The sequence below is a fragment of the Lagenorhynchus albirostris genome, chromosome 4 (genome assembly GCF_949774975.1).
Source record: "Lagenorhynchus albirostris chromosome 4, mLagAlb1.1, whole genome shotgun sequence".
Classification (NCBI taxonomy): domain Eukaryota; kingdom Metazoa; phylum Chordata; class Mammalia; order Artiodactyla; family Delphinidae; genus Lagenorhynchus; species Lagenorhynchus albirostris.
Genome location: NC_083098.1, coordinates 131,297,244 through 131,318,414, shown reverse-complemented (window position 1 = coordinate 131,318,414; position 21,171 = coordinate 131,297,244). Strand labels below are relative to the sequence as shown.

General features: G+C 38.9%; 1 protein-coding gene across 1 annotated transcript in view; it reads left to right on the top strand.

Moving 5' to 3' along the window:
* The first annotated feature begins 601 nt into the window (after positions 1-601).
* Positions 602-21,171, top strand: part of ANKRD50 (ankyrin repeat domain containing 50) — a 43,351-nt gene continuing 22,781 nt past the window's right edge. Inside the window, exons 1-3 of the mRNA XM_060148683.1 lie at positions 602-897; positions 1,611-1,775; positions 2,406-3,359. Coding sequence (XP_060004666.1) covers positions 2,848-3,359 — 512 coding nt within the window. The 5' untranslated portion in view covers positions 602-897; positions 1,611-1,775; positions 2,406-2,847. The remainder of the gene's footprint in view (positions 898-1,610; positions 1,776-2,405; positions 3,360-21,171) is intronic.

The window sequence follows — 21,171 nt, the reverse complement described above, 5'->3', positions numbered from 1 at the left end:
GCAGGTGGGAACATCGCCCCACACCCCTACGATTTTTAGTTTTACAACCTTCTACCCGGTCTTTACTTGCTTCTCTTAGCCCCAGACTGAGAAAGTTAAAGCATCACCGGAATTTAATAGATTGAAAGGGGACCCGGATGACAGGAATACAACGGGCCTGGAGTGGCCTTTGGGGACAAGAGGGTTAAGGGAGTGGCAAGGGGCAACTCTCCCAGCTCAACTGCCCCTCCTAGCATCGGACACGACCCCCAAAGCCAGCGGAGTCCCTCAGCCTGGAAGACAAAGGAAGGCTCAGGGCCGACTGGTGAAGGGGGGGGCAGCGACTCGCGTGAGCTCGGGGACGCGAGAACGCAGCCCCCGCCCCCTTCTCCGCCCCGTCCCCGAGAAAGGCGGAGCCCCGAGGCCGCCCCCAGAAAGGTCTCCCCGCGGCGCAGGCAGCGGGTCCCAGGCGGCTGCACACGCCCAGGCACGGTTGGCGACTGGACGGCACGGTGGGGGAGGGGCGAGGCAAGGGGGCGGAGCCGGCGGCCGAAGAAAGGCCTGGCGGCCGGGAGGGGCGGGGCTTGTGCCGAAGGGGCGGGGCTGCGGGGCGGAGCCGGCCGGTCTGGGGCTGCCTGAGACAGTCACTGCCCTGACGACGACGGCGGCGGCGGCGGCGGAGGTTGGCCATTGGGGGCTGGGAGGAGCACAGCCAAGGCTGCTGGGGCAGCTGGAACTGGCAGTTGCCGGGGGCCAAGAGGAGGATCTGGAACCCGGAGCGTGCTCCGGGCCGGGTGGAGGAAGCGGCTGCAGTTGGAGTCTGGGGAGCGCTGGCGGCGGCGGCGGCGGCTTCTCAGCGAAGCAAGTGTCTGAAGCTGAGAGTCCTCGGCGGCGGCGGCGGCGGCGGCCGGGACCGAGGTAACCGAGGGGCGGCGGCGGCGGCGGTGGAAGCGAGGCCCCACGCTCAGGTCGGATTCTTGGGGGCATGTGCGTGGGGCTACGACCTGACCCACCCAGCCAGCCACCCTGTCCAGCCTCCGGCCCCAGACCCGACTTCTCCCGTCGTTCCGCCGCGGGCCGGGCGGGGGCGGGAGCGGCGCCCGGGGTAGGGGCGCGGAGCTGGACGCCGACCGGAGGCGACCCCTCCTCAAGGATTGGCAAGGACGTCGGGCACCCCCTCCCCCTTCAAAAGACACACCCCGATCTCGGGGCGGGGCGGGGTGTCGAGGCGTTCCCAGCCTTCTGGAAGGAAGACCTCGATGTGGAGGCTGCACCTCCGTCCGTGGCCTCTCCAAGGTGGCCCCCCTGTGGCTCCTTGGGGCTGTTGAAACCAAAGGTGGTTCCCGTCGCTGGGAATCCCGGAGTTCCCTTTGTCTATCAGCTGAAACTAGAGGCCGGAACTGTAGGCGAACACCCACCAGTCCTGAAGCCCCCTGCTCCTTATCCCTTTCCTGCCTGGAGGGCATGCAGCCTTGTCTCCGGCCACGGTAGTAGATTTCATTCCTAACCCCCGTCCGAAACGTTCCCCCCTTCGGCTCAGAGGAAGGAAGGATTCCCATAGTACGTGTGTTGGATTTATCTTTCGTGTAAGCTCACCCGCCTTTTTTTCTTTCCAATCCATTCCCATCTAGCCACAACCCTGATAATCATCCCCTAGGTTTTTTGCAAACTATCAACAAAGAAGTGTGGCTAGTCGCGTAAACAGAGTCCTTGACTGGCTGGGCTGTGCAAGTTAATGGAGCTTCCTGAACTGGCGCTGTTCTACCAAGCTGGTTGGAAAGACCTTTTTGGCTCGAGTTAAGGATGTTACTGCATGTGCCTAAAGTCTTTTTTTTCCTTCTCTTTCTACAGTGAGGTTTTAAAAATCCAGGGTAACTTGATTAAAGTGTAGCTGTTTGGGAAGCCTAACTATAGAGGCAGAAAAATACAGAAAGGAAAGTGTAGTTATGATTTGGGGGTAGTTGTCCAACTTTTTGAAACTGCCAAAGATGAAGTGAATGGATTTTTGAGATTACTGTAACTGGTAAATTGTATTCTTTGATAAGTAAGCATTTAGCATGTGATATTTCGCACTGAGATATTTTTGTTTTATTTTAGTTACTGGTGGGAATTATTGATTACCTGGACATCTTAAACTGAGAAGCCTGTGAACAGGTTCATTAAGAATCTATCTTGAAAAATGCATTTTATGAATGCTTTGAATTAAGGAGGTGTTAACAGTGGTTTGCCATTTTTGCCACATAAGAGACAGTAATCTGAAACAGTTCCCTCCCTGGCAGTTGCCCATATACTTAAAGCTGGCAGGGTCTAGTACTTTGAGTGACTATACTTCAACAAGGAGTAGAGCACTAACAATCTACTGTATAAATGTAATCTCTTTGGTAGCATTTACTATAATGGACACCTTTTCTGCATCTAATTTTCAGATACAGACTTAACGCTTGCGATCTGGAAAAGCATTTTGTACAAATTGAAAGATTGGGCTTTCTCTTCAGTTTTCCAGATGTATTGTCTCATCTGCATACTTGAAACATCCACAATCACATAAACTCCAGATGTAACCATGGAGTTTTGCGACCCATCAAGATATAGGAAAAGTGTTGGCCAAGGTTCGGAACCAGGCAGTTTTCCATCAGTTCAACAATTCATATAAACTAATATATTCTCTGCTGATGATCAGGAATAAAGAGCCAGATAAAGTCATGCACATTCTGTTGGCAGATGGACTATGTGGCTGTTGAATTTTACTGTAACTGGTTACTCTTGTCATTCAAAGTCAACTTAATATGCAAGTTACGTCCTAATGGATGTAAAGACCTGTGTTGATGTACCCAGATTCTAGCAAATGTTGACGCTAAGAAACCTATTATGACTAATCCTTGGGAAGAGAAAGTCTGCAAAATGGCTCAAACGAGTTTACTGCAGGGGAAGCAGTTTTACTGTAGGGAGTGGGTTTTCCACAAGCTTCAGCATTGCCTCCAGGAGAAAACTAACTGCTGCAACAGTGCTGTCAACACACCACCCCTTGTAGTGAATTCTGGGAATAATGCTAGTGTTGTCTCTGGAAAAGGAGCTGCCTGGGGTGTGTTATTGGTAGGAGGGCCTGGCAGTGGCAAGACAGCCTTATGCACTGAGCTCTTGTGGCCAAGTTCACCTACAAGCTTGCAGAGAGGTTTACATCGCCAGGCTTTGGCCTTTCATTTCTGCAAAGCCCAGGACTCTGATACTTTGTGTGTTGGAGGGTTTATTAGAGGTCTGGTTGCCCAGATCTGCCGCAGTGGACTTCTCCAAGGATATGAGGACAAGCTAAGGGATCCAGCAGTTCAAAGCCTCCTACAGCCCGGGGAATGTGAGAGAAACCCAGCTGAAGCATTTAAAAGGTAACAATAAGTATGTCATGGTGTTCTGGTTTCTGTGCAAAAATTAAAGTTTTTTTTAGTTTTTTTGTGTTTGTTTCTTAACTTTGCCAGTGCTTTTACTACCGCTGTATATTTGGGGATAATCTGTGGTTATGAATACACCTGTTTACTTTGTTGAAGGAAATAAAATTTAAGCTTTGTATTGTAAGGTTATGGATTAAAAGTATATCTTTTACTTGTTTAATAACAGAATGTGAAGCACTGAAGAAACTTAATTTGAGAGGTGTGGTATTCTTGCAGACTTTTTAATGTGTAAGTGCTGTCCAGTAAAACTCAGGGCAAATCTGTTATCTTTTGCTGTGAGCCATCAAAATCAGCATTAGAATTGTTATATCATTCTTAAATTAATGAGGAAATAGGTTAGGCAATACCTGTATCACAAGTATGAGATGCCAGGTTTGATGGACAGTGTTCAATATGGAATCACTGTGTATGGAATCAATAATGCAGTCTTTAATATTAAACTTAACTTTTAAGAGACTTAAGTCTCTGTACATAAACAGCTCTTTTCCTCTTGACTTACTGCTTTTTCTGGAGATACTATCACTAGTTGAAGAGCTGAGTTTTCATTTCTTATAAGTAATTTCATAAACTGCATTTATTGACACCTTAGAAAATGTTTCAAAGAGCTTATAGTCTAAGCTGAACTTAGTCTAACTAAATTATGTAATTATGCAATTTGTCTTATTGGAATTAGCTATGTAAATTTCTAATACCTTTAAATATTTAAAATCAAGTCTGATAACTATATTTTTGATATATACTGATTCTAAGCAAATCTTTCTCTATAGTATCAGATTTTCTTGAAAAAGATCCTTCTACTCAGATGGATTTTCTGTAATTTTTTTTCCTGTGTGAATTTTAGTTACTCATTGAAGGGCAATAACAAGCAAATAGAGCTGTGTGTAAATTGATTTTTATTAATTTTGATTTTCTGATTGACAGAAGGAGCTAATCACTTTGTATTCCCAGTCTGTACTTGGTTAGGGAAAACCTAGTCTTTCCACTTGGACCATTTGGTGCTTTTACTAATCTTCCACTGGATCTTTCAAAAACTTGGGTCACTTTCTTTTTCATTAAAGTAATGAATCATTAAATAAATTAGGTAACTTTGATATTGGAGAAGCTGTTCTGATAATTCACAGAGCTACATTTCCTTTAAGACTGCGAAGCAGTAAGATAACCATAGTCGAATGCAGACATGAGATCATAATTAAAAGTTAAAAAGAAATATTTCTACATAGTCTATGGCATTAGATGATCTAGGCCTCTGCTTTTGGACAAATAGTTAAGATTTCATTGTGGGTTTTATTAGTGACTGATTGACTTGTTAGATAAGTCCTTTAGAGAGTTTTGATAGGAATGTATTTTTGATAGGAATTTTATTTAGGCAGGGTTAGATGTAATTCAACAAGTAGACAATGGAGCAAAAGGTAATTATTTTCAAAGAGTTGCAATATTTTGAGGGAGACAGAGCTGGAGGTAATTATAACATGATGGGAGATGAAATATAAACAAAGAAAAGTATTTTTTTTTTCATTTTTGACAAAAACAACCTCCCAAACCAGTTTGTGTATTGTTACTTTCTTAACATCTAACACTTGATAATATTGATGGCTTCATATATTCATGTGTGAAACAATTTAGTAGAAATAGAAAATTGATAAAGGTAAATCTTAGTTCTTCACAGGTCCACAAAGTTGGGGAAATTTCAGAGTGATTCAGTAATTAATGCTTTTTATCTGCTTTTTTTCAGTTTTACTTCCTAATTTTTTATCCCTATTTTTTTTTCCCCTTAATGATACTAGATACAGTATGTAGTGCGGCAAGCTAACTTCTTACATGAAGTCACGTAGCTAAGTGGTAACTTGTTAATTACCAGTTTTTTGAAATCACATTTTCTTCACGATAATTAAAGACTGAAAGGAACTTTATGTTAATCTTAAACTTCATGTTAAATATTGCTACTTCTTTTTCTTCTGACATGGTAGAGTATAGTGTGTTGATTCTGAGATTTAGTTGTCAAATTTCTTCTGACATCCATTCATTCTTACAGCAAATGTTTATTGAGAGCCTTTTGTGTTACGTGGAATTCAGATGTGGATAAATCAGTGAACCGAACAGACAAAATACCCTGTCTTCATGGAGCTTTAAGTTCTTACGCTAATATTTATCTTATTTCTATAAAAAGAAATAATATTGATACTTAGGGTATCAATATATAGATACTTGCTGTAGATGCAGCATGTGAACATTTTAACACAAATGGAATTAGATCATCTGTTGAAGAGAATGATGAATGAAGACACATTAATTTCTTATTTTTGTTCTTTTCCAGTTTTCTTCGCTGGTTAAAGTGAAAAGCTATTGTTACTACATTTAGAATATATATATTTTATCTGTTTCTGTTGGTGGAACTAAGTTGATGACAATTACATTTTTACTTGTTTTGAGAACCAAATGCTGATTTCTTTCATTCTGCCTCCCACTTCAGGCTTTTATTGCAAAACTTTGCCTTTTGTGTTGAATTGTCTTTTCTAGAGTTAATGTCAGAGGTAGAGTTTCCTAGTAGTCCTCTAACTGTAAAACAAATTCCAGTTGTTTTTGACAGAAGAATCAAGGCACCTAAGTTATGGAATGAGGGAGGGGCTAGTGGTTTTAGATCGTGTGATTTGTTTAGAAGCACAACTGAAGATGGTTATTTTTTCAACCAGAAACTTCTTTCTGAACTTTACTATCATGGTCCTTGAACCCCCAAGGGTCTTTTTTGGAGAGTTAGACGGATGTGGAATGGAAGTACAAAGCTTTGTTCCTAGTGGATATCATTCTCTTTTATTTCTGGTTCACAATCTGCAAGGCCAGGTGTGAGTCAATTCTGTGTGTGACGTCAATTTTTCCGAGTCGAGTAAAAAGATTTTGTTCTGTGTAATGTTGATAGGAATTAATTAAACATCTTCAGTGGTACCACAAATTAAGTGTAAATGGAATAAAATCATGATGAAGAATTAAGGATGAATGACTCTAAACTTTGAGAGTTTAGTAGAAAAGTCATCTGAGAAGTGGTGAAAGACAACAATGGCTTGTTAGAAAAGGATTGGGAGTTGGAAGACTGGACTGTGACCTTTGTTTTTATGTTGAATAAGAATCCTTGGGCTTCCCTGGTGGCGCAGTGGTTGAGAGTCCGCCTGCTGATGCAGGGGACACCGGTTCGTTCCCCTGTCGGTCCGGGAAGATCCCACATGCCGCAGAGCGGCTGGGCGCGTGAGCCATGGCCGCTGAGCCTGCGCGTCCGGAGCCTGTGCTCCGCAACGGGAGAGGCCACAACAGTGAGAGGCCCGCGTACCAAAAAAAAAAAAAAAAAGAATCCTTGAATGGTGAAATTTTCTTTCTAATCTTTTTATCTCCCTCTTGAACATTTTATAGTTCTTCACTGGTATCTCTTTAGATTTTTAACTTCTTTTGTAATTATTTATGCATACATGTTCTGTAATCTCCTCTATTAGGCATATGTTTCTTCGTGACATTATTCATGACTGATTAATATTTTATGCTTACCATAGCGCTTTGAACAGCACTTTGCATATCGTAAGTGCTAAATGATTATCATTTGAAGGAGTGAATAATACTACTTACCTATCTAGAATGTGCTTGAACCTGATTGAAGGACAGCTGAAGTGCTTGCATAAGAAAGGAAATTGAAATGTTATATCATTTAGGTCAGTTTTAAATGCAGACCAGACTGGTACAGTGATTATTAATTTATTAACCTGCTGTCTGCTCTTTAGCATGTATGAATGTGGATTGGTCCAGATAGTTTTACGTGGCCAGATGTCTGTCTTCTGTCTTAACTGTAGTATTAAGAGTATACTCCAAGTATTTTTGGCAAACTCAACAAAGGGGCAAAGAACAGAATGGGACTGGAACGTGTGCTTCCTTCTTACCCTCAGTTGTGGGGTATTTTCAAGGCAAAATATTTCCTTTCCATTATCTGTCTTGAATATCTAAGACTATTTAAGATAACCATCATTATCTATTCTTAAACATTGTCGGATTAAAAGGTCTTGTAAAGGTGTCTTTACAGTTCACATTTTGAATAAAATAAATGAAAATATAATTTTCATAATCAAAATTCTACATTTCTTTTAGTGTAATAGTGTCAGTTTCCACTGAGTTGTCTGTTGCTTCCAGCTCTTATGTTATTTTGACTTTGATATGGACTTCCATGCATTCAAACCCTTGCACTTTCCCTTCCTAAAATCTTTTCCTTTTACCCTAGCCTTTCTCTCTCTTTTATTCTTCATGTCTAAGTGCTGCTTCCTTTGGTTCCTGGTACCTTTATCATTTGCTGAACTAGTCCTCAACATTTAATCAATTCTGTAGTGGCATAACATATTGCTCCGTATTTATACTGTTTAACATCAGCCACGTTCTTAATTCTGCTTGGCCATTTTTTTATTTACTTCTTGATAACTCAGACTTTATTTTGGATCAGAAAGAGTAAAGTAGTGCCCTATAGGTTGAATATATTTTTTATCCACTTCAGGAAATTTCACACACCTATCCAGATTTGGGGGTTTTCTTGAAAAAAAATTGGAAATTCTGATGGTATTAGCTTTTCATTTTTTTTTGAAGCAATAATCTGGTGGCACTGTGTCAGCTGCTGTCTTTATGTGGGGCCTACACATTCTAATTTGATTCCGTCTCCTCCACTCTCTATTATTCTATCCCAAGACTACTTCGTTTGTTTATATATGCCAGCCTGGCTCCTGTGGGCATTTGCAAACGTGAACATGTTTTCTATTTCTCTGAGTAGAGAAACACTATAATTTTTATCTCCCCCCAAATTTGCTATTATATTATCTTGAATTTGTACATGCAAGTAGTACTACTTCTTCCCTATCACCTCATTTTATCTTAGTGTACTAAAATCTGACTTCTACGTCTACATGTTCACAGAAAGATGTTTAAGCATAATAGCTTCTGAATCCACTACTCAGTCGATCTTTAGCCTTAGATGATATATGTTAGGACTTTCTTCATTATTTGTGCTTTCTTACATTCAGAATCTCCTGTCTGAGTGTATTCTTTGGCGGCCCTTCCTCTAGGTTCTCTCTGGCCGTTTGTCCAACAAAGCTTCCTTAGATCTTCTCTCTTTGTATATACGCTCCTTCAGTAATTTTATTTACTTACATGGCTACCAATGCTCATGTCTAATGTGATAGCAATCAGATCTACATCAACAGCCTTTGTCTTCATTCTGATCAACATATATCTTTTCACTGGAGTGTCTGTCACCTTCCTCTGTTCAATCAGCATCTCTTTTAGCATTTCTCTTCGTTGACTCATTCATTCATTTCTTTTTTTATATATATAAATTTATTTATTATTTTATTTATTTATTTTCGGCTACTTTGGTTCCTTGTTGCTGTGGGCGGCTTTCTCTAGTTGCAGTGAGCGGGGGCTACTCTTCGTTGCAGTGCGTGGACTTCTCGTTGCTGTGGCTTCTCTTATTACGGAGCACGGGCTCTAGGCATGTGGGCTTCAGGAGTTGTGGCACGCGGGCTCAGTAGTTGTGCCTCGCAGGCTCTAGAGCACAGGCTCAGTAGTTGTAGCACACGGGCTTAGTTGCCCCGCGGCATGTGGGATCTTCCTGGACCAGGGCTCGAACCCGTGTCCCCTGCATTGGCAGGCAGATTCTTAACCACTGCACCACCAGGGAAGCCGCATTCATTTCTTAAACAAATAATCAGCACCTGCTATGCGCCAGATGTGTGCTAATGTCCAGATAACAGGACTAAAGTGGTGAGCCAAACAGGACACTGAGCTCAGTGGGGGGAAATACATTGAACAAATAATCACAAAAATAAATGTAAAAATGGAGCTTTAGTAAGTGCTAAGAAGGAGGGACACAGGCTGATAAGGAAGCATGTAATATGAGGCTTGATTGTTGTCTTGGGTTCTGGGAAAACTGACTCTCTTATCTACGTTGTTCCATAATTACTCTTATTTCCTAGACCCTTTCTACTTGAAAGTATGATCTTAAGATCAACAATAGTGGCACCACCTGGGAGGTTATTATAAATGCAGAATCTTGAATCCACTGAACTGAATCTGCCTTTTAACAAGATTCCTAAGTGAATTCTGTGCACATTGAAGTTTGAGAAGCACTGCCCAGGCTAGATTCTAGAGTTCTCTTTGATTATTTTCTATTATATTTCTCTATTCTACGGTATTTAATCTTTTTCTTGGAATGGTTCTTGAATTCTTTTCCCCTAATCTAGAATTTTTGTTCATCACGTCCTGGGTGCTTTACTTAGCCTTAGCCTCTCTATATGTATTTCATTTTGGTAACAGTTGGCCAATTAACTGTAGTAAAACAGTGCTTTCTTTAGGTCATTCCTCTGAGCCTGTGATAACCTCTACAACAAATTTAAATTTCTCTGCTTGGCTTTAAAAGCGCTTCATAATTTGGTTCTCTTCCATCTAAAGTATGTATCATGTTTCCAAACTTCACCAGAACACATTAAGCTCATTTATTCTTTCAAGAAATATTTTTAAGCATATGAGACAATGTTAAAGTCGACAAGAGATATGGATAAGAATAGTCTTATTTTTCTTAGTGCTTAGTAAGAACTTGATATACATAGTAAGGATATGGACCTTTTGTTTGTTATATATTTTGCAGATTTTTTTTTAGTTTGTTTTTTAGCCCTTAACTTTGTTTTTAGCAACTTTGCTTTTAGCAGTTTTGCTTTTTAGGAAATATCTATAAAGTATAATGGCTTCTATACAATGAAATGGTTTGATTTTATAAAGTAAAATAAGTAAATACTTATTTTTCTCCCCTTAAAAATAATCTTTGAAGTGTATTCTGATTGGTTGCCTGTCTTTACTGTCTAGTTGTTCTAGTGATGTCTTTGACCATACTATACAATTGTTTTAAATTTCAAACCAGTTTCTTTCATGTTATCTTAATCTCAGAAATATGCCTAATGTCATTTTTTTTCTATAACACATGTAGTGTAGCTAAATATAGTCTGGTAATAAAGTAGAATTTGAAAATGTTCATGTAATTACTTAATAAAAATAGGTACTAATTAAGAGAACTAATTATATCTTACTTGTGGTTATCTTGAGCAATGATTTGGAACATTCCAAAACTGGTGACCTTTTACAGTTGTGACTCATGATTTGAATATATAGACACTGGTGTGGACTGAATTATTTGCTTTTGTTCTTCTTCTCTCCATGTATCCTTGGTCTTTGCCATGTGACATTGCAGTCCTTCTGCTAGAGGAGAAGCGTACTTCTCTGCCTTTTGATTTCGGCTCAGCCATGTGATTTGCTTTGGCCAGTGGGATGTTAGTAGACGTTACCCAGACAGAGGCTTAACATGTGCGTGAGTGATTGGGCTTGTCCTTTTTGTGTCTCATTACCTTCAGAAGAACATGTTCTGGCGAGCTTGTTGGTCCAAAGAAGATGAGGGAGATGTGGAGTAAACCAGACCCAACTGGAAGCTTGACTCCACGCCTGGAGTACAACGAACTCATAGACACAGAAATATAAATGATTGTTATTTCAAGCCACTGCGTTTTGGGGTGGTTGTGGTACATCACTGTTGTGGAAATAGCTAACAATACAAAAATTAAGGAAATAACATTTCAAATAGGAAATCGTTAATTTTCATCAAAAATCTAGGAGTCCTCATTGATTCTTCAATTTCACTCACCCCCTACACTCAATCTGTCAGGTACTTTTGTTCTGTTTCTAAGATAAAACAAATACCTCAACTTTTCTTCATCTCCATTGCTGCCACTCCCATTATCCCTTTCAGTGGTGTCCTAACTGGTCTTCTTCTTGCTATTGTTGTCCCTCTTATCTTCACAAAGCAGTTAAGGATAATCAGATCTTGTTAACTCTCTGCTTAAAACCTGCAGTTAGCTTCTCACTACCTTCAGAATAAAATCTAAGCTTTACATGGTCTAGCCCTTACCTAGCCTTTGACTTCAGCCTGTACTGTTTTCAGCCTTGTTCATTGGTTCTTCATCCACATTGTTCTTATTATGGTTCTGAAATAGGTCACCTTCTGGCCAACAGATTTTTGTATGGCTACTTGCTCTGGTATCACTTAGTGCACCAGCTTTAATGTTACCTCCTCTGAGATCTTCCCTTCTCCACTGACTCTTTACAAGTCTCCCCACCCGGTCATTTTCTTAAATCACAACATCCCACTTTGTTTTCTTTATTTCTTAATTTTCAGTGTCTGTCATGATTGGAAATTATTTTGTGCATTTGTTCACTTTGACTTTCTGTCTACCTTCTGGAATGAGCAGAGTACTTGTCTGTCTTGTGTCTTTATATCTCCAGGGCTTAGAATATAGCAGAGACTCAGTATTTCCTGAATTAATGAGTAACTGTATTTTACTTTAAAACGTTATAATTTTGTCACATTGATAATTTGTATTGCTCAACCATATTCAGCTTTGAAATATTCTATTTTCCTGTGGAATAATACTATACATATAGATTATATAGTTATAGATGAAAAGTATCTAAAACCAGTATTTTTGATGATTTCATTAGTGTCAACAATTCATATTGAAATTAATTTTTATCAATGGAAAATCTTTTTAATAGCATCAGATTTATGTTATGTGACGTGAGTCATATGAGGTCATAAATCCATAGTTTCATCCGCAGAATTCTTATCATTCTTTCAGCCATTGTCATTTAAATTTCATATTCACTTAGAAAGGAGAAAAGAACTTTTGTAGTTTAAATCTCAGCTAATATGTTTGTTAAATTGCTACTTTAGGGAGAGAAGCAACTTGCAAACAGAGACCTTCACAGGAATTTAAAGGGAAAAAATAATGGTACTAAAGGGGAAGAAATTGTAAAAAATAAATTTACAGAGGAAATGATAGATTGCTCCTACCGCCAAAGGTTCAGTTATACAGGAAAGTTAATAAAATTGAAAAACAAAGATGCATGTACTTCCTCATTTTGCCATATTTGCTCTAAATCTGGGTTTCCTGTTTCTGTTTTAAAGAAAAAATAATCCACATTTGAAGCCACCCAGGTATCTCGTTAAGTCTGATCTACTCATACCCCATAGGTGACCCCTCCTGTGAGTTCACTTTTTATGCCTATGTAGTTTGACCAGTTTATATACATAGGGAGATATATATGTATATACACATACTTGTTACATGCTCTAGTTCTGTACATTTTTGATTCCACATCAGCAATTCTCAAACTTTTTTATTCTAGGTCCCCTTTATACTCTTGAAGATTATTGCACACACCAAAGAATTTGTTTATGTGGGTTGTATTTATAAATATTTGCTTATTTAAAATTTAAACTGATATTTAAATATGTATTAATATATTTAATAATAAATCTTTATCTATTAACATAAATAACATTTTAATGAAAGAATATACTGTCCAAGACCAAAAAAAAAAAAAACCACTTAAAGAGTGGCGTTGTTTTACATTGTTTTGCAAATCTTTTTAATATTAGGCTTAATAAAAGACAGCTGGATTATCGTGGTTCTGTTTCTGCATGCAGTCTCTAGAAAACTCCACTTTATCCTTGAGAGAGAACAAGAGTGAAAAAGGCAAATGACATCTTAGTTTTATTATGACACTGAATAGGGGACTCCAAGGGATCCCCAGACTACAATGTGGAAACCATTGTTCTGTATAAATAGTACTATGTTGCTGGCACTATTCTGCAACATTTTCTGTGTAACACTTTTTTTTTATGTTTAGCCAAGTTTTTATATGTGGATCTACATGATTCACTTTACCATATGGTATATAATGTCATCCTTTATACTATAATTCATTTGTTGTCACGTTGATACTCATTTAAGATGTATTCAACTTTTTCAACTTTACAAAACAGTTACGAACATTCTTGGGTATTCTGATGTGCATATACTAGGAATAAAATAGCGAAGGGTGATTCGAGGTTGAATACTTAGAAGTGAAATTTTGGATCATAAGGTGTGTATATCCATCTTCAACTCTGAGGAGATAGTACCAACTACCCTTTAAAATTACATCAGTGTATCCTCTTGTAGTACTGTGTAATTTGAGTTTCCATTACTCTACTAGGTCACCAATACTTGCCATAATGTCAGAGTTCTTTATGTTCTGGAAAGTGAATGTGAAATGGTACCTTATTTCCTTGATCCTGTGGCTCGTCATTTTGCTTGTGAAATTTTTGTTTTGAAATGTACAAAAAAGAATAGAGTCAAATATATCAGTCTTTTCTTTTTTAAAATTGTTTTAGTTCTCGTAACTTTAATAATTTTATTTATTCATTTATAAATTTATTTATTTTATTTATTTTGGCTGCGTTGGGTCTTCATTGCTGCCTGCGGGCTTTCTCTAGTTGCAGCGAGAGAGGGCTACTCTTCGTTGTGGTGCATGGGCTTCTCATTGTGGTGGCTTCTCTTGTTGCAGAGCACGGGCTCTAGGCGTGCTGGCTTCAGTAGTTGTGGCACGTGGCTCAGTAGTTGTGGCCCGTGGGCTCTAGAGCGCAGGCTCAGTAGTTGTGGCGCACGGGCTTGGTTGCTCCATGGCGTGTGGGATCTTCCTGGACCAGGGATTGAACCCTTGTCCCCTGCATTGGCAGGTGGATTCTTAACCACTTCGCCACCAGGGAAGTCCCTCAATCTTTTCTTTTTATGATTTCCTTTACACTTTGGCCTTTTTGGGTCTTAATATTTAAAAACTTGTTTTCTACTTGATTATTCTAGCAGCCATTTGTTGAATGGCTCATCTTTCACTATTGATTTGTAATACCACTGCGGTGACACACACACACACACACACACACACACACACACACGCATGTATTTCCGAGTTCTCTATTTTACTTTGGTTTATTCGTTCATTCGTTGATTTATCATATATGTATTAGATACCAGGAATGCGCCAGATGCCATTCTTAATACTGAGATGTATTAGTAAAAAAGAAGTGGCAAATATCCTCTGTGTTTATGGAGCTTAAATTTTGAGGGTTGGGGTGGGTGGTTAGTAGAAAAATGAAAAGTTAAGAAGATAGTATATAATACGTAGCATATCACTACGCAATAAGTGCTACGTGGAAAATCAAAGCAGAGTTAGGATGGTAAGAGTGGTGCGCTGAGTAGGTTGGGGGAGGAGTGTTGCTATTTATGTAGGGGAGGTTAGGGCATCCTGAAGGAGGTATCCAGACTGAGGATATATCAAGTGCAAAGTCTTGAGGTGGGAGTTGGCTTAATATTATCCAAGAGAAACAAGGGGGAGCCTGAGTGGCTGGAACAGAGTGAGCAAGTAGTTGAGTATATGAGACAAGTCGAGATGTAGTTAGGAGCCACATAATGTATGGACTTGGAGGCCATTGTAAGGACATTCATTTTTCCTTTGAGGAGATTGGAAGCCATTAAGTCTTTTAAACAGAGTAGTGAATGAAACATCATATGACATGATTTTAAAGGATCACACTAGCTACTGTGTTGAGAACTGGGGTGGTAAATGTGGAAGCAAGGAAACCAGTAAGTGGCCAGTGCAGCAGTCAAGGTGAGAGACAGTGTACTTGGACTAAGGTGAAGTAGAGGTGGTGAGAAGTGTTGTATTCTGATTATTTTTAAGATTGACCTGATAGCACGCTGGAAGGTGGAATATGAGAAAAACAGAGGAGTAAAGGATGGTTCTAAGATACTTGGCTTGAGAAGTTGTAAGGATGGAGTTGTCTTTTACTGAAAAGAAGAAGACTGACAGGAGCAAGGTGGAGTTTGAGGTCAGAAGTTTCGTTCTGCATATGTTCAGCATTAGACGTCTGAAGTTAGGTAAGCAGTTAGATTTACGAGGCTAGATTCAAAAGAGAGGTGCTGTCTCTATATATCAGTTTGGTTTCAATGGAATATAGATGGTATTTAAGAGCATTAAGTAGCTTATGTAAGGAATGAATGTAAATAGAGAAGAGAGAAGATCCAAGATCTGAACCTTAGTGTACTTCCAACTTCAAAGGTTGAGAATATATGAAGAAAAAGTAGCTAGTATGAAAGGAGCAGAAAGCCAGGTGACAAAGTGAAGACAGTGTCATTAGAAGGAGGAAGTGATAAGCTAAGTCAGGTATTTGCTGAGTTGAGGATTGATTTTAGTAACATGGAGGTCTTGGGGTATAGGTGGAGTGGAAAATAAACCTTGATTATAATAAGATCATGAATAAGTGAGAGGAGTAAATAGGCAGTAAATATCGGCAGAATTTTTGAGGCATTTTGCTGTAAGGAAGGGGAGCAGCAAAGTTGAATAATAGCTGGAGAAGGATATGTGTTTGAGGGTGATAAAGAAGAGATGAGATTGATGATTCGAGAAAGAAAGGGTAAAGTGCTGGAAATAAATCATTGAGAAGGTAAGATAAGGAAGGATCTGTTATTAGAGTGGGTGGGATAGGAGCACAGATGGTTCATCCATAGTTAGAGGAGGGAAGGCAGTGTATGTAGATACAAGTGCAGGTGGGTTGGGAGAGTAGATGTTCCAGTGAGTTTAGAAGTTCTCTTCTAATTATATATGCCTAGAAGGGTGTGTGTGTGTGTGTGTGCATGCACACATTTTTATATTAAATGTTACTTAAACGTATTTAAATAATTTTTTATTATCTAGGAAGCCAGGTCAATAGTTGCAAGTGAATGTGGGGAGTAAGGAAATCATGGAGGTTTGAGAAGAACGAAGTGTAAAATATCATCTAGGCAAGTGGGGCATGGATGGTTTAGTGTTTCTCCAAGTGTGGTGTAGGCCCCTGCAAGGTCAAAGTTATTTTTAAAACAATACTAACACATAACACAGTATTTGTTTTTTCACTCTTGTTCTCCTTTGAGGGTATAGTGGAGGCCACATGAGAGACTGAGTGCCCAAATATTCTGGCTGAGATTTTGATGAGGGTTGCATTGAATCTTTAGGTGAATTTGTGGGAATTGACCTGTTTGCAGTGTTGAATCTCCTAACCCATGAATGTATCTCCTAATTCAGTGTTGAATCTCTTAATCCATGAATATCATGCTAACAATAGTATCTAGATTATTTAAGTCTGTATTTATTGTCTCTTTTTCCTCTAAATTACCAATCACGTATTTCTGCCCTTTTTCTGTCTGATAATTTTTGATTGTATGTCAGACAGTGTGTTAAATGACTAGAGCTCCAGATAATATCTTTCATCAGAGAAGGTTTTCGTTTTTCTCATTTGAGCAGAGAGAGTGAGGGGCTGATATAATCAGGGATGGAGGTGGGCTGGGGCTCCTTTGTCGTCTTAGTAAGACTGCTAGTTTATTCCTATTATTTTGGTGTGGACCTTCTAAGCTTTTGATTGAGAGTTCCAAAAGGACTTGATAATTGAGTTCTTCCCCAAGAAATATTTATTTAGTCCTTTGACTTCCTGCCCCTTATACCTTCAAATTCTAACAAGTGTGTTGAAGGGGATGGGTTTTGTGTTTAAAGCAAGTACCCTCCCATTAGCAGAATTTTGTCTCCAACATACAGACTATGGGAGATTTCATGCTGGCTTTTAGACACACTCATCCTAGTTCCCTAGCTTTTTAAATACAACCCAGAATTTAGCAAATGTACCTTGGAGAAAATCAGCCTCTTGTTAGGGACACCTCAGATTTGCACTTTCTCTGAAAGAGACATAGCTGACCTCTGAAAGTTGTGCTGATTTTATTCCTCTGGTAGAGTCCCTCAGGGTGGCCCAAGCCTGATTCTCAGTCCATACTTAAAATCACTGTATGCCTCAAATCAGCAAATGACCCCTGAGGAGAAAGCAGCAGGTGGTTTGGTTTTTTGTTTTTGTTTTGCTCATTTTGGATCAACTCCCATCCTCTGGAGTTCTAATTCATTTTGTTCTCTTGCTTCAACAGCTTTCTCCTATCTTTAAAAACGTAAATTTTGTAACGGATAACGTTTTTTTCTAGCTATTGCAGCGGGAGTTTTGGGCTGCTGCCACCTACTGCATTTTATCTGGCAGTGGAAGTCCCTATGAGGAAGATTTCTCTGGTTCTCTCCTGTTTTATTTGATTTGTGGCTTTGCTTGTTAAATAATTCCTTTTTTAAAAATTGGATTTTATTCCCTCTTTTATTTATCTGAATATCACAACTACATTTTCTTTACGTTCTTTGGCAGTTTTATAAGTTACTTTCATTTGGACATGAACACGTATTCCGATTGTTGAGTTTGCTGCTTTCTCTCTGAGCACTATAAATTTTGTAATTTTTTTTTTCACTCTCCTGTTTGGTTCACGAACACTTCTACCTCTGCTCTCCTTGCTCTGATTGCTGATTGCCTCCACCACTCCCCACCCTCAGTGCAGTCTAGGATGAGGGCCAATAATTGAGATACAAAGCTCACACTCCAAGCCGATACAAGTGATCTTGTAGATTTAGTCACTGACCCATGATCATTTTAGGTTCAGTTCCTGTCTCCAAGGAGGCTGATTTTTTGCCCTCCCTGCTGCTTCTTAAAAGCCATAGCCCTAGGCAGTAGTCTGTGCTTTTTGTTTCCTTCTTTCATTAGTAATAAGGAAAGCCCCTGTTCCAGCCCCTAGTTTCATACAGTGAGTCTGAGTCCTGTTAGTAGAGGCAGGGCTACTACCTCGCTCCTTTTACTTCCACCATCTAACCCCCAGGCTGCCATTGCAGACAAGTTTGACAAGCTGAAGTTTTCGGTTCACTCACAGCATTATGCTTCTTTTCTGTTTCTGATACTTTGAAATGTTTATTTTACTTTTGACTCTGGTTATGTTTTTCTTATTTCATTTTGTTTTTATATTCCATCATTCCCTGCTATATTTTAGCAAAGGGGAAACAGTGCATAAAAGCATGAACTTACAACAATATCTTGGTCAAAGTTTTAAGGGAAATTTTACCCTACATTTTGGCCAAGCTCCTTACCTGATTTTAATTATCAATTGTACTTATTAGATTTTTTTTATTGAGTATATAAATTTGATCCCTAACTGGTTTGAGGTATCTTATACCCTGTTCCACATTTTCACATGCTTTAATTTACTGGAGGGTAATTTCATTCCTAAGGAAAGAAAATAGGGAAACAACCTAAGTGTCCACTGACTTAGATAAATTGATAAAGAAATTCTGATATGCATATATACACATAATTCAGCCATAGTAAAAGAAGGAAATTCTGCCATTTCTGGCAGCATGGATGGATCTTGAGGGCATTATGCTGAGTGAAATAAGTCAGACATAGAGACAAATGCTGTATGATTTCACTTGTGTTTGGAATCTAAAAAACCCAACTCATTGAAATGGAGATCAGCTTTGCAGTTCCCAGAGGCAGGGGTTAGGAGGTGGGGGCATTAGGTGAAGGTGGTCAAAAGGTACAAACTTCCAGTTATAAGAGGTGTAATGTACAGCATGGCAACTATAGTTAGCGGTACTGTATTGTATATTTGAAAGGTGCTAGGAGACTAGATCTTAAAAGTTGGAAAAAAAGTTATTAACTGTGAGATGATGGATATTAACTAAGCTTATTTTGGTGACATTTTACAATATGTACATATATGTGTTGTATACCTTAAACTTATACAATGTAATATGTCAATATATATCTTAACGAAATGGGAGAAAAAGAGAAAAGTAAAACCTGTGTTTGTTTTCCTAAGACAAGATATATTAAGTAAGAATTATTAGTGATTTAGTTTTTCTACTTCTCATCTTTTTAAAAAACATTTATTTTAAAGCATAGCCTTTCGAAAGAATTTAATCATTTTATTAATAAAATGATGGGCCAGTATGTCAGCATTGTACTTCCAGATGGTTTTGGAAAGTGCTAGGTATTTAGGATTACCCTTCTAGGTAAACTTCAAATGTATAATATTTTGATGCTAAATTTCACCAGATAGTAGTGAGATTTTAGACGGCAGAATTCAAAGTGGGTAATCTGGTAATATTATGTATAATTTTTTTTTTGGTTGAAAAAACTTTCCTTTCTCAATTGAATTCCCTTTGCAACTTTGTGAAAAATCACTTCCTGTATTTATACTGGTCTGTTTCTAGACTTTGATGTGTCTGTCTTTTGCAAATACCATACTATTTTTTTAAATTTACAGACTTTATTTTTTTAGGTTCACTGCTTTTAAGGGGAACGTGTAGAGAGTTTCCATTTATTCCCATCCCTGCACACACACAGACTCCTCCACTATCGACATCCTGCATCACAGTGGTGCATTTGTTATAAATGATGAACCTGCATTGACATATCATTAATACCCAAAGTCCATAGTTGACATTAGCGTTCTCTCTTGGTGTTGTACATCCTATGGGTTTTAAGAAATATATAATAAATGTATCCACCATTATTGTATCATACACAGTAGTTTTACTGCCCTAAAAATCCTCTATGCTCTGCCTATTCATCACTCCCTCCTCGTAGCAACCACTGATCTTGTCACCATTTCCATAGTTTTGCCTTAAGAATGTTTGACAGTCAGAATCATACAGTATGTAGCCTTTTCATATTGGCTTTTTTCACTGGGTAATATACATTTGATTCCTCCATGTCTTTTCATGGCCTGATAGCTCATATCTTTTTAGTGCTGAATGATTTTCCATTGTCTGGATGTACCATAGTTTATTAACATTCACCTACTGAAGGACATCTTGGTTGCTTCCGAAGTTTGGCAGTTATGAATAAAGCTGTTATATACACCATGTGTGCAGATGTTTGCATGGACATACTTTTTCAGTTCATTTAGGTAAATACCAGGGACACAATTGCTGTTTTGTATGGGAAGAGTATGTTTAGTTTTCTATGAAACTGCCAAACTGTCTTCCAAACTTGCTGTGTACCATTTTGCATTCCCACCAGCAACGAATGAGAGTTCCTGTTGCTCCACATCCTTGCCAGTATTTGGTGTTGTCAGCGCTTGGATTTTGGCCATTCTAACTTATATGTCGCAGCTTGTCTTAATTTGCAATTCCCTAATGACATTTGATGTTGAACTTCTTTTCATACGCTTACCTGCTATCTGTAGCTTCTTTGGTGAGGTGTCTGTTCAGGTCTTTTGCCTATTTTTTATTCAGTTTGTTTTCCAGTGTCCAGGTGCATCTGCCCCAGGTAAGTAAGTGCTTGCGTTCTATGTCTGCCTGCAGATGTCTGTGTCACCTTAGATTTTGGGCTAGTTGGTTGCCCTGTGACCTAAGCACTCTCGTAGGTTCATGAAAAGTCTTGAACTTGCAGTTTGCCTGGCTTATTTTGTTGTAAGACTGGGAGGGAGGCTCTTAACTAGTTCTCTGCTCCTGAGGGAGTGAGCCAGAGAATGAGATGAAACTCAATGTTCAACAGTGAAAACCTTAAGAAACTATTGTACGTATAGTATCTGTCTAATAGTATACTCCTTACAATACTTGTAGGAGCTTTTAAAAGTTAATTAGCCTCTTGAGAAAGAGGCAGTAAGTAAATTCACTGTATTAAAAAAAAATGGATTTCATTTCATAATTGCCCTAATGGTCTTTTAGCTGCCTTTCTGCCTGAAAATCAGAAGGCCAGCTACAGAAGCATGATGCTGCCAGCGCTTATTTTCCACATAGAATTGAAAATGGGGGGAGAGCTAGCTCAAGGACTTTAAATTAAATTCATAAAAGTATTAGTGTAATATACATTGCCTGAATTTTAATAATGCACCTAAGAAATGTAAGACATTTAATAACATATCTACACAGGTAAAATCCTGCGGCACACTGCTGGTTTTAAAGATGGTGGTTA